The sequence below is a fragment of the Cylas formicarius genome, unplaced genomic scaffold (genome assembly GCF_029955315.1).
Source record: "Cylas formicarius isolate icCylForm1 unplaced genomic scaffold, icCylForm1.1 PGA_scaffold_5__7_contigs__length_24384050, whole genome shotgun sequence".
In the NCBI taxonomy this organism is placed as follows: domain Eukaryota; kingdom Metazoa; phylum Arthropoda; class Insecta; order Coleoptera; family Brentidae; genus Cylas; species Cylas formicarius.
In genome coordinates, this window is record NW_026844341.1 from 20,956,053 (window position 1) to 20,968,939 (window position 12,887).

Below are 12,887 nucleotides of genomic sequence, written 5' to 3' on the forward strand. Positions count from 1 at the left end.
GCTAATGACACGTTCGGTTTTTACTTATTAGGAACGATTTGGTGTCATTAGTGCCGACACTCACGCCGGCAGTACCGCGAGAGTGTTACAAATTGGCCCCGCTCTCCGTACATTTACCAGTTTGAAATCGTTTAGAGCGTTGTCGAAAAAAAACATAATAACAGCATCGATGTATATACATATGTTGCCGAAAGACGCAGCATAATTCCATAACGGTACAACCGCTCGGCTACTGAAATCGTACGGTACGAATTGTACACGTTCTCCATTCTAACCGCACAAAAACCACCTAACGCGCTCGCGGCAAAGAGGGAATCCAGCCAGCCCCCAACCCCCTTCATGCATATTGCATAAGGCCCGTTCGAAAATCGCACCCGGCTCCAAATAATCGAAATTAAGGTTGATTTATTATTACCCCGGTAATTTGCTTCAAATAAATTTATTCAAATGATACGGCGCTGCGAAATAGCGACGGCAAAGTCGATTTCGCGTACGTATGCAACGAATTAAAAACGAATTTCAGTCAATCCGCAAAAGAGGGACGTATTTTTTATACGAGGGAGATTCGAAACTTAACAAAACTTTCTCCCGATCCCGCACAGTTTCCTTTATCCGACAAAGTCAAAGCTATTCACTTTGCATTGTCATTTCATCATGGAAAGACCCCCAAACGAATAATACTTGAATTTTATCATCAAAATCAGTACTACCTACTACCCACTCGTGTGCTTCGAGTGCGTACAGAAGAAAATATTGAAATTATTTTTAGGGAGAAAATGGCAATGATTTACTTTTAATCCCCAATAAAAATTTTATACTTTTTTAAAGGTTTTTTGAACTTGAAAAAAGTTACCCAATATTGGAAATTTAATATTTATTTTTGTTTTTGCAAGACAAAAGAATTTTCAAATTGATTTAGGGGTAAAAGGGGGACAGAATCCAAAATTGACAAAATCGGAGTGATCCGTTCAATACGTTCTTCGCTCTGTGTATTTTATGCCATTAATATAGTTCATATCGCGCTATACGAGGTTAGCGCCAAAATTTCCCGGCCTAACATAGATGCAGCTCGAGCATCATGATAGTGAAAGAATGGGTAAAACGTTTTCGAATGGGGCAAGGAGTCCCCTGAAGATGATTCAAGAACTGGTGGACCAGTGGAGGTCATAACGGAAGATCGACGTTTAAAGGTCAAGGAAATATGAGAAATTACTAAGCTTTCTGATTTAGATATGCATAAGGTTAGTTCAAGATGGGTTCCTAAAAACCTTTCGGCTATTCAAAAACAACGCCTCGTCGAGGGTGCGCGATCTTTTTGGAACTCTGAGGGTCGGAACCGAAGCCTTCGACAAAGCAGGGAGAATATTTATGATACGTATGTCAAATTTATAGGATTTTTTTTAAATTATCGACCTTTTCATTCGATTTTATTACACGTAAATTGTTTATTTATGAGCATGAGCATCAAACGACAACAAACAATTTAACCTTAAAAATCCAAACGGTAAACAAATTGGGAAACAATATAAAACAATCTCTGACTACACTTAGCTATCATTAGTTGACGTGTGGGCAAATAAAAGAATACTTGTCCCCCTTTAAATTTATGGCTGCATTGCTGTGTCCATTCCAGTTAAGAGTTGATCTGATCTTCTGGTGCACCACCTCGTATAGAGCCCACCCCATCATAGCCGGGGCACACGCATTAAGGTCAAGGCATCGTTATTACAAGAACAAAGCCCGTAAAATCGCGGCCGGCTTAAAAACGAGTATAAATATTTATGCGGTCGAATTTTTCTCCTAATAACAGGCAATTTTCGGTCAAACCACCCCACCGCGAAACCGAGCCCCCCCCCCCCCCCAACGCACGAAATATAATGACAAATGGTCTGTTTATTGACTGGCAAACTCGCAGGCTCATCAATTTTCCACGCAACGTTAACCTACCACCAAATAAACGTCATTTTTTAATTAACACATCTGCCACGCACCGCAGGTTTGTCCCTCCGTATATACCTGACGGTCGTTTTCTGAAAACCCTAAAACAGACCGTTTACATAACCGGCGTTTAAACTTTCGTCTTTTGGTTTGGTCGCAGCTTGAAACCTACCCCCAAGGACGGCGTGACCAAGAGCAACCCCAGCAAACGGCACCGGGAGAGGCTCAACGCGGAACTGGACACCCTGGCCAGTCTTCTACCTTTCGAGCAGAACATCCTCTCGAAGCTGGACAGATTGTCGATCCTGCGACTCTCGGTTAGTTACTTACGCACAAAGAGCTATTTCCAAGGTACGTATTAAATTTTGTAAACGACAACCCTTAACCCATTTGAAAGCAATCAAAAGCAAATCAAGACCGTTCAATCAATGGTTCGTGTCTGGTGGGCAATTAACATTGAAAGTGTGCTCTTCTTTATTATTTATATAAGCAATATAGTAAATTCCTACTATAAGCAAGCGGCCTAATATAGGGTGTTTTTTTTCGATGTATAGAACTTTAAGTTGCAATAAAACAAAGATGGATTATTCGATTGACATGAATTTTATTTATCCGAAAGATAATCTTGTGGCATTACATTTTAAATATGATTTCTGCCATATGACCGCCACGGCTGGCGCGGATGTAGTCCAATCTGGACGTCCAATTTTCGATTACTTTTTCCAACATTTGTGCCCCTATGTCTTTCAATAAATCGATTGTGGCACGAGCTGTGTGACATGTTGCGCCGTCTTGTTGAAACCACATCTCCTGGACATCATGGTTATTCAATTCAGGAATGAAAGAGTTAGTAATCATAGCTCTACACCGATCACCATTGACTGCAACGTTCTGGCCATCATTGTTTTTGACCAATGATTCCACCAGCCCATAAATCGCACCAAACAGACAATTTTTCTGGATGTAACGGTGTTTCGACATACACTTAATAATCAGCTTCGCTCCAAATTCGGCAGTTTTGTTTGTTGACGTAGCCATTCAACCAAAAGTGCGCCTCATCGTTAAACAAAATTCGCTTATGAAAATCGGGAACAACGGCAATCTCTCTCATCGTTTTGGGCCCATTTGCAAGCGTTGTTCAGACGTGAGTCTATTAATGATGAATTGCCAAACCAAACTGAGAATAAATCACTTGACAGCTGTTAAATCGATCGCCATCTTGAACACTAATGCCAACTTAAAGTTCTATACATTGAAAAAAAAACACCCATTATTACCCATGGTTACCTTTTACTTTGTAAAGTTCTTGTCAGGAGCTGAAAAATTCTGGGTAGTTCAGCTTTTCGTAGAACAAATCTGGAGGCATTGGTAATAATCTAGATATTTTTTTAGTTAGTTACTTTACTTTACAACTAGGGCATACTGTTTGGAACACTGTAGTGCTGTTGGTATCCCTAACCTATTAATAAATAGATATATAAAAATGAATAAATACAGTATATTATCAGCCTGAAATACTGAAATACTAATGTTAATGCTCTCTGACAAACAGAAGGTTTTTCGAAATTGAAGAAATAAAATTTTTATTTTTTATATTTATTAATAATTAGTGGCGAAGGATGTTCCACATAATAAGAGGTTTTAGTACTTTACTTTTTTACATTTTAAACATTTCAATAAGTTTACTGGCAGAGATTCGCAAAAATAAATAAGACAATCCTGTTCAGCATTAAATATTTTCGTCTCATCTAAAGCAGAAATTACGTTTCTTGTATTTTTCTCGTACCTCTTACGCATTTAGAGTAAGCAACACAACATAACCAATTCTTATGATTTTGATAAATTATTGAAAATCTCTGAGGAACCTCGCAGGTGAACTAACTAAAAAGTTTAAAATGGGAACAAAGTACAGTACTAACCCTTTTATATCTGGAATATCGTTTGCCACTAATCAGAAATGAAAAAAGCGACACTCTAAACTCATTTGCCTTACAAAATTCTCCTGTTCCATTTTGTCATACTTATAATAATACAAATAAATTGATAATAAACATTAATAATATTACGAATGAAGGTCACTCTTTGAGTTTTCTATTTATTGCCCTAAATTAGTCCAAACGGTGCGAACCCAGTAGATATTAGCTCACAGCTGTGACGGTAATAATTTTCTTCTCCAAGAATACTAGTGCATCTTAATTATAGCGACAAGGTGCTGAATAAAGACCCGGCCATCTTTAATAATATCATAGGTCTGCAGTGATTTTGATACTTGAAAGCTGTTTGCTTATTTGTATATCCTTGGGGCCCCTTTTTCCAAAAAACGCGATATTTTTGCTCTATCGCTCTTTTATAGCGCTCTATATCTTAATATTGTTATTTTGTTAATATACATACCTATACATTTTTATATGAATTGATTTTTATGAAATTAAATGTGATTTGGCACGCTGGATAAAGCTGATACAAACAAATGCCTGGAATTTTTGAAATCAGCCGACCAAAATTATAAAAAATCATTTTTCAAAATAAAAATATCTGTCAAAAAGTTTAATTTTGTAGACCTCTGTAAAGGAAGCAATAAGTGCCCCTATATATCAGATGTGATTCATTCGGTGATTCAGGATTGTTGATCAACAAAACGAAAACCTCAGGGTCTCATTATCTTGTCTAGTTAAATATCCGATAGGGAGGGGGGGGTCGAAGGCTGCTGCCCCCCACCCGCCCGGCATTTTAGGCATTTTCGCGCAAAATTCGATTAGGAGCGCCATTGAACGGGCGACGTCGCGACGGTGGGGGCGTCCCGGCGGCGGCGGCCGGCGTCGTCGCTATGGCGACCGCGAACGAAAAGTACGGGTCGCGAACTGTAACCGAATAAACGGCCTGTGTCTGCGCCCCCCCGCGCCCCTCCGACGTGGCTGGGCGGGGAGGCGATTAAATTGCTTTCGGAACGGTCACAACGGGATCCATCTTTGACGTTTCTACAAATTGGTAGAACGAAAGGGAATTGCTCGGTTCGGTCATTTAAAAGTTTTAATTTCAGTTACTAAATTAATAATATACTTAACCAACTTAAACTATTAAAGTTTAAGTTAATATATCAATCATTGTAATAAATAAAACATGTTCTCGTGACTCTTAAATTTTCAGTCAATTATTTCAAAGCGTAAGCTATATTAGTTAAATGGGGCCTAATATCACGTTATGTAATAAAAGCGGAGAAATACCTATATTCCGGAAATGGTTCTTCTAAATCTGTAGTCAATTTAACAATAGATCCTTACTTTTCGTTGTTATTGATTGGCAGACCAATCTATTATTCAAAATTGATTAGACTATTATGACTCTTAAAATTGTAGCCAACCTTTATGATGAATCATATAAGATTAGATAAAGCCACGATTGTGCGTGAAGTTTTATTTCATTTCTATTAATTTGAGTCTTTTTTAAATCATAGACGAAGATACTAAAACGTCGATATTAAGAGATAAAATTAATATTAAAGAAAGATCGTAAAGATTATGCCGAACGCCTAATATAAGAAGACATAATGTTAAATATGGCGGCTAAATAAAACCTAAAAAATATATTCCAGAAACGTTTCATCAAGCTATTACTCTTAAATTAAGCTGTAGTTGATTTACTATGACTCTTAAATTTGTATGCAAACAGAATAACGAATCATGACTCTTAAATGTTGACACATTATAATTTTTGATGCGTTATATGGCTTATAATTCGCTACGGCCCCCCCACCCCCCAACGAGACAAAGAAATTCGCCAACTTTCCGATGTATATATAGAACGAAAGTCCGACGTCTCAATTAACCGAAATCATCCATCATTACTGTGTACCAAATAGTTATGCAATGTGATTGAATCGGTTAACATTAATGTGGTTTTTGCGTGTGCCGCCTCCAAATAGAGCCGGGCACGAGAGGCGGCTCTTTACGCGCGCGGCCGACCCCGCTCCGCCGCCTGCCCCCCTCGTTTAACACTTTTTAACTTTTTGTGAGAAGTTGAGACGAGGCCGTGTTGCCACTCGGTGTTTTCTAGGTTGTCACCGATTTAAAACGAGCAGGACCGGGGGGGGGGGGGGGGGATCGACTCATATGAAAATGGCTCAAGTTAGATATTTGGATTCGAAATACAGTGGACCAGTTCGTTACTTTTCTTAATTAAAAAACATATTCCTGTGAACATGCTGGGCAAGTAAGTACGGAAATTTTGTAAGTGAACTCCCAAAAACATCATTTTGAAGCTCTCCTAAGTGGTTCTTTAACGGTCTGGTTGAATCTTTGGGACAACGTAAGATATTTTTTGAGATTGCAAAATAAATATATCGATCTTTTGGGTATTTTATTATTTGGGGATAGTTTTATATCTGTCCGACCTGTTCGAGGTGGTTGAGTAATACGTTATTTTGAAGCTCTCCTAAGTGGCTCTTTAATGGTGTAGTTGAACTTCTGGGACAACGTAAGATTTTTTTTGAGATTGCGAAATAAGTATATCGATCTTTAATGGTATAGTTGAATCTCTGGGACAAAGTCATATTTTTTTGAGATTGCAAAATAAATATATTTAACTTTTGGGTCTTTCATTATTGGGGGTAGTTTTTTATCTTTCCGATACATCATTTTGAAGCTCTCTTAAGTGGCTCTTTAACAGTCTAATTGAATATCTGAGACAACGCCAGTTTTTTTTTAATTGCGAAATAAATATATTGGAATTTTTTGTATTTCTTTATTGGGGGTAGTTTTATTACTTACCGACTGTTTCGAGGTGGTTGAGCAATACATCATTTTGAAAATCTCCTAAGTGGCTCTTTAATGGTCTAATTGAATATCTGGGACGTCAGATTTTTTTGAGATTGCGAAATAAATATATTGGAATTTTTTGTATTTCAATATTGGAGGTAGTTTTATGTCTTCCCCACGATTTCAAGGTGGTTGAGCCGTGCATCATTTTGAAGCTCTCCTAAGTGGCTCTTTAATGGTTTGGTTGAATATCTGGGACAAGTCAGACTTTTTCGAGATTGCCAAAGACTAATTAAATTATTACTTTGTTTTGTTTTTGAGAGTTGCCTTACAATTTTTTCGGGTTTTTTTAATTAAGATAAGTAACGAACTGGTCGACTGTAATATTTGCAAATCCGAATCCAAATCTAACTTCAGCTACATCGCGTCTGATCTACCCATTGAGCGTTTACCCGTAGAACAATAACAATTTCGATAAGCAGACCGATCGCAACGAGAAGTTCGCGGCACGCGATTGGTTTGTCGTCACACACACTCGCACGCGCTTAATATCTTTATTTCATGTTTGCACCGAGTGTTAAAAGGACATTATTCGGTCATTTCGATTTGTATTATAACTGACCTCCGTTTCCATTCATGAGACGCGCGCGTGATGGTGCCCATTTTCTTTTTCGCGACACCCATATATATTTCCCATCGAATCGATACGTACATAACCTTGCTCTCCCCCATACCCCTCTACGGCAGCTCTAAAATTGATCGTGGACCCGGTCAAAATCAGGCATTGGTCCGCGAAATTTAGCGCACGCGCAGGAATCTTTTGCATACGTTGGATGCGATCTCTAACCTACCCCCCTCCACCCCTAGGTTGACGAAAACCACCCCCCAGGTATTTGCTTTCCCAGCAGCGAATTTCTCTCCACGAGCCTTGGGATGGAGTTGGACATTTTCACATCTGGTGAGGTGAGGTGAGGTGAGTTGAAAAAGTAAGTCGACTTTTAAGTTTTCTCAAAAAGTGTTTATTTATTTATCACAATTAATGTTTTGTTCCATTCAAAGCAATCCCTTCCCCCCAAATATAATACATCTGTGCCAACGTTTTTTCCAATCCTCGAAGCACTTTCCAGTATGGCCTTGAGTTCTTCTAGCAGTGTTTTCTTAATCTCTTCAATCGTTCCAAACCTCCGTCCGGACGTTTTCTTCGTATTGCTTCTCGCATAACTCTTTATTGAGCGTACGACCTTGTGTGCTTCTTCTTCTTTTTATTCAGTCACCCGGTATCGTGCCATCATGATCTGTGATCTGTAAGGTCTTTCCATTTCCGCCTGCCTTCAGCGGCTCTAAAACATTCTTTGAGCGGTACTCCGGTTTCCTTGAGATCTTCCTCGGCTTCTCGTTCCTTGCACCGTCCCTTGATATACTACACCACGATAATCAAAGAAAATAGTAAACATTTAATCGAACTTGCTTGTTTCGGTCTTGGCAAGTCGGGGCTCTTCCATTGGGACTACTAGGCTTTGAATCGTCACCTTTTGCGCATATCAGGATCATCCTGAACGATGCTCATTCGTCGGTCCTTTTTTTCAAAATTGCTGCTACCCAAAAATTGATAAACGTGATCTCACGATTTTTAATTTCTTCAACGCTTCCATCAGTTATTGACGTACTGGGGCGAGCAGAGCGAGGTTCGTCAGCGGCTGCTCTCGGCCATCTAAGAACAGCTTGTACCACTTACAGACATTGATAAGATAAGATCGATTGATAAGATAAAATTATCATATGCCCCGTTGTCAACATTTTAAGTATTTTGCGGCACTGTATTATAAAAGTTGCATGATAGGAACTTTAACTTCTGTATCTGTATGTCCACCACTTAGGCCCCAGCAAAGCAGTACGTGCCTCCTCCCGCTTTATTCATATATTAATAGAAAATAATGTCGACATTTATTATACCAAATTACAAATTATACATGCCAGGGTGCTATGAAAACGGACTGAGCTTACAAAAGAAACATTTTTAAATGTCAATAAAACTTTAATAAATATATTTAAATATTTCTTTCCTTATGTCGCATAAAAAAGACACAGGAATCAGAATCAGGAAGGAGGAAGATGGTTTGACTTCAATAAAAATGCCATATTATATCCTCCTCCTCCGGCTTTTATCACTTGTCCCTTATCCCTTGTCGATTCCTCCCTTTGCTCAGAGTGGTGATCTTCTTCTCTTCCCTTACTTTACATTCTGCTCGCCTGACTATATGTCAAATATATATGTTTTGATCAATAATTGTAATTGCTGAGCCTTCTGTGATAGACCCACATCTCAAAAGCCCTTTATGTTACGTTACGTTGTGAGTGCGATTTTTTGATGGTTAAAGTTTCTGCAGAGTGAGTTGCAATATAAAATATAAATGCTCATACCAGGCGTAGTTTGGTATTTTTAGTTATGGCAGTGTCCTCCCAAATTTTAGTAATCTTGGGTATTGCTGATCTGGACATTCTAAGGCGCCGACGTATTTCTTCTTCGCACCCTCCACCATTGGTGACAATTGAACCTATAGATAAGTATATACACTAACAAAACGTACACCGTGTGCCAAATAAAACGATCCACTATACGATCTCGAAACACATAGGAGATACGAAAAAAAGTTTCTTACAAAAATTTCTTGGACTCTCCTGAAGATTTAAAATTTTATAATTTTGTTGATACAGGATGTCCCAAAAGTGTCGCGCCGTACCTCAACTTTGTTATTTTAAATAGAACACCCTATGTATTTTGGCATCTTTTGAATCCTTGGTTAAAATAGAGGTCACTTTCTTATGAAATTTCTATTCAAATTTTGCATAGTTTAGGCAGAAATTGAGGTTATGTGTCATATTTGGCTTGCCCCATATAAAATTGTGTCGTGACGCTACTGATACAGGTATTGCAACGAAAATTTAACCACAGACTAAGGAGATGATGCACGACTCAACCAGTTTGACACATGCGCCTCAGCTTATACAGGGTGTCCCAAATAGGCGGTGCAGTTTTGGTGAATTCAATTACCAAAATTTTCAAATGGAACAAATGATTGTAATTTATCTTATATTTAATTTACTTACTTTTATTTCGACGTTTAATATATCACACAAATTTGAATAAATAAATCTATAAAAGAAAAAGTTAACTAATTAATTCGGTTCATAAAGTTTAGTTAAAAATGATGCTCTTAAAATGCGCGTTGCATCTGGCACCAAAACAACAAAGAAATATCAAAATTAATGTATAAACTTTGACACTTCTGTTCGTTTTTGTTGTTTTTCATATTTCTATTTGAAAAGTTCATAGTTATCAAGTTTTTTGTTAGTATATATTTTATTTGTATTTGAAATTAGTTACATTTTTTTAGTTAACCTATACACTTTACTTATTTATTTTTTTATTAGGTACTTTTAATCAAGCTAGATAATTAACTACTAACTGTGTCTTTAAATATGAATTTTGAAGTATTTTTAAATCTGTTAAAGTATGTGGTATAGAGTCGATTTTTTTTCAAAATTACCAAGTATTAATGGACACCCTGTATTGTAAGCAACAGGTTAGCAATCTGGGGTATTATATCTTTAAAAGTATCCTGTCTATGTTATTTAAAAAATATCCAATATTACCAGCAAGTAACCTACTGTGGGCAGCTGGAAATTCAAAAAGAATTTATACGGATGCAAAATTCGAATAGGAATTTCTTAAGAAAGTGACCTTTATTTTAATTAAGGATTCAAAATAATGTGGAAATGTACATGGTGTTCTATTTAAAATAACACAGATGATGTTAGGGGTGAACACACTGTATAAACAAAATTATAATGTTTTAAATTTTCTGGAGTGTCGAAGAAACTTTTGTGAGAAATTTTTTTTCGTGCCTCCTATGGGAAAAACTCTAACTGATAAAAAATTATTGTTGAATATTCAAAATAAGAGATTAATTGATCAATTAATGAATTAATCAAAAGTGACGAAAGGAAAATTAGGCAAAATAATATTTAAAAAATTAAATTCCTCCTTTTATTCACGCCTATCTTTGCCCGCAGTTTTCGAGTATATAATGCACAACTGACCGGTAAAGGAAGAAAAAATCATTAGGGTGGCGCGCGGGGTGGGATACTGCCGCCGCCGCCGCCTGCCACAGTCATTCTTTACGTTCGTTTGTAACCGTTCACCCTAATTGTGCGATATCGATCCTCTTGGGGTAGCAATATACCAGAAGGGGAGTCCCCAGGTATTACACGGACCTTTGTTGGAATCGTTTTCGCAGCTATCCCTGTCTTATGTTTTCCGCCGCTCTATTTCCCCCGCCTCATGCTCGATCGAATAAAAAACTCTCGTATACGGGGCGATAAATTTTACGACCCTTCATTTTTTTTCAGGGCTTCGTATATAAATCGCGTAAACTCCATTAACGCATGATTTATCGATATTCTCGGTCAACCGCGATAATTCGAGCCGATCCGCGCATATATGTTAATTTTGATTTGTTGGTAGACCCGCGTCGTTCCGCAGGGCTCCTTTCCGGGGCCGCGCGCCATGTCAATATCCCTCGCAGCGGCGTCGAACCGCACCGGTAATTAACTTCTCCGATTTCGGACCGCTCGGTAAACATTCGGCAATGTACGAGGTGAAAAAAAGAGAAAAGTGTTTTTTGTCTGTTCTCTGTAGATTCGCCTTTAAACAACCACTTACGAACTGATCGAGCTGGGGAGTTGAATTTCGGGTCCTTTTTAACGGTTTACCGGTAACACACGTCGATAGACAACGCCAGCGATGCGTCCGCGGCGTCCATCTTTTTTTTGCGATTTTCAGCTTTTTTGCAAATTAAGCGTACAATATTTGAAGCCATCTATTTTAAATTACAGGAAATTGGAGTAGTTCAAAAAAGTTTTTTTTTATTTATTGCCTTAACTCTTACAAAAGGTTTTTTCCCATATTACATATACAGGGTGCGTCAGTTATTCTGACAATATTGTTAATATTTAAAAAAAAATCTTTGAATTCCCCCGCGTCGGGTGTTGATGAATTTAACTTGGTGACGTTTCGATGATTATCCTGTTGGGTATTTTAATTCCAGTTGAGCTCTGAAGAAGCCAACAGGATGATTGGCGCGAATTACAATAGCCTATGGAGACTTCTTTGCATAATTGTCTAACCAATTAAATAGGTATTTTAATTCCATGTGTTGCTTGTTTACGCAAAAAAAAAAATGACGGTTATGGATTTTGAATTTTGAAATTTACCTTAGCTAGTTGGCTCTAGCAAAATTTTTGTTTTAATTTTTTAACGAAATATTTATTTTTGTGTATTACGAATTTTAAAATTTTATTCAGATAATTGTGCAAAAATCATAAATTCACCGAAAATTTTTTAGAACTGCGCTATGTGGACCTTATTTTTTTATCACGACAACGTGAATTTTTTAGAGAATTTAGCATTTCAAAAAATTAGATAGACAGTGCGTCCCACTTATGAACAATTTGTAAAATCGTTGTATATGGCTCCATTTTGATTTTTTCTTATGTTGGATAGGTCTCTGAAAAATGCACTAAAACCTTGTTTTGCTTATTGCTTCACCTTAAAGTCATGGCCAACTGAGACTATTTAACGAAAGAGAAAGAAGAGGGAAGTACTATAAAGGATTTAAAAAATAATAGATTTGCAACAAAGGGAGTACTTCCAATTGTTATAATGTTGCAATGTTTCAATACAGGGTGTTTGAAATATCATTTAAGCCCCGCTTAAGGCTGTACATCCTTGTAAAATCTTTGATTACCGATTAATTTTGATATTTTTTTTTTGTTGGATAGATCTCTCAAAAACGCACGAAAACCTTATGTTTCTTATTTTATCAACCTGAAGTCATGGCTAACTGGGACTAATTCTTGATGTCAAATAACGAGAAGAACTGTCAACTGTCAAGTGTCAACGAACGAACGATTTTCTTTAAATGAAATATGATTAGAGAGGATCAGAAATGAACTAAAGAGGATAGAATATATTATTTCGATTACAATGATGTAACACACTTTATATTTTAGTCCACTCGTTTTTGACAAATCGGCAAAAATAGGAAATTTTTATTTCAAAGAGTGCCATGACGTGCTGCCACAACAAAGTAGAACCAAACACTAAAAATGACAACGCTAAAGTAAAAAATTCTT

The 12,887-nt window shown here is 37.3% G+C and overlaps 1 protein-coding gene across 4 annotated transcripts in view; it reads left to right on the forward strand.

Annotated features, from left to right (window-relative positions):
* Positions 1 to 12,887, forward strand: part of LOC132702318 (aryl hydrocarbon receptor) — a 137,006-nt gene that overhangs the window by 65,051 nt on the left and 59,068 nt on the right. For 3 of the 4 annotated variants that reach the window (XM_060670879.1, XM_060670877.1, XM_060670878.1), the window contains exon 2: positions 2,099 to 2,289. The exons of the other annotated variant lie outside the window; for it this stretch is intronic. Coding sequence is in view for 2 of the 3 variants with exons in the window: in XM_060670877.1 (XP_060526860.1) it covers positions 2,099 to 2,289 (191 nt within the window). In the remaining variant the exon portion in view is untranslated. The remainder of the gene's footprint in view (positions 1 to 2,098; positions 2,290 to 12,887) is intronic. 4 annotated transcript variants of the gene reach the window in all.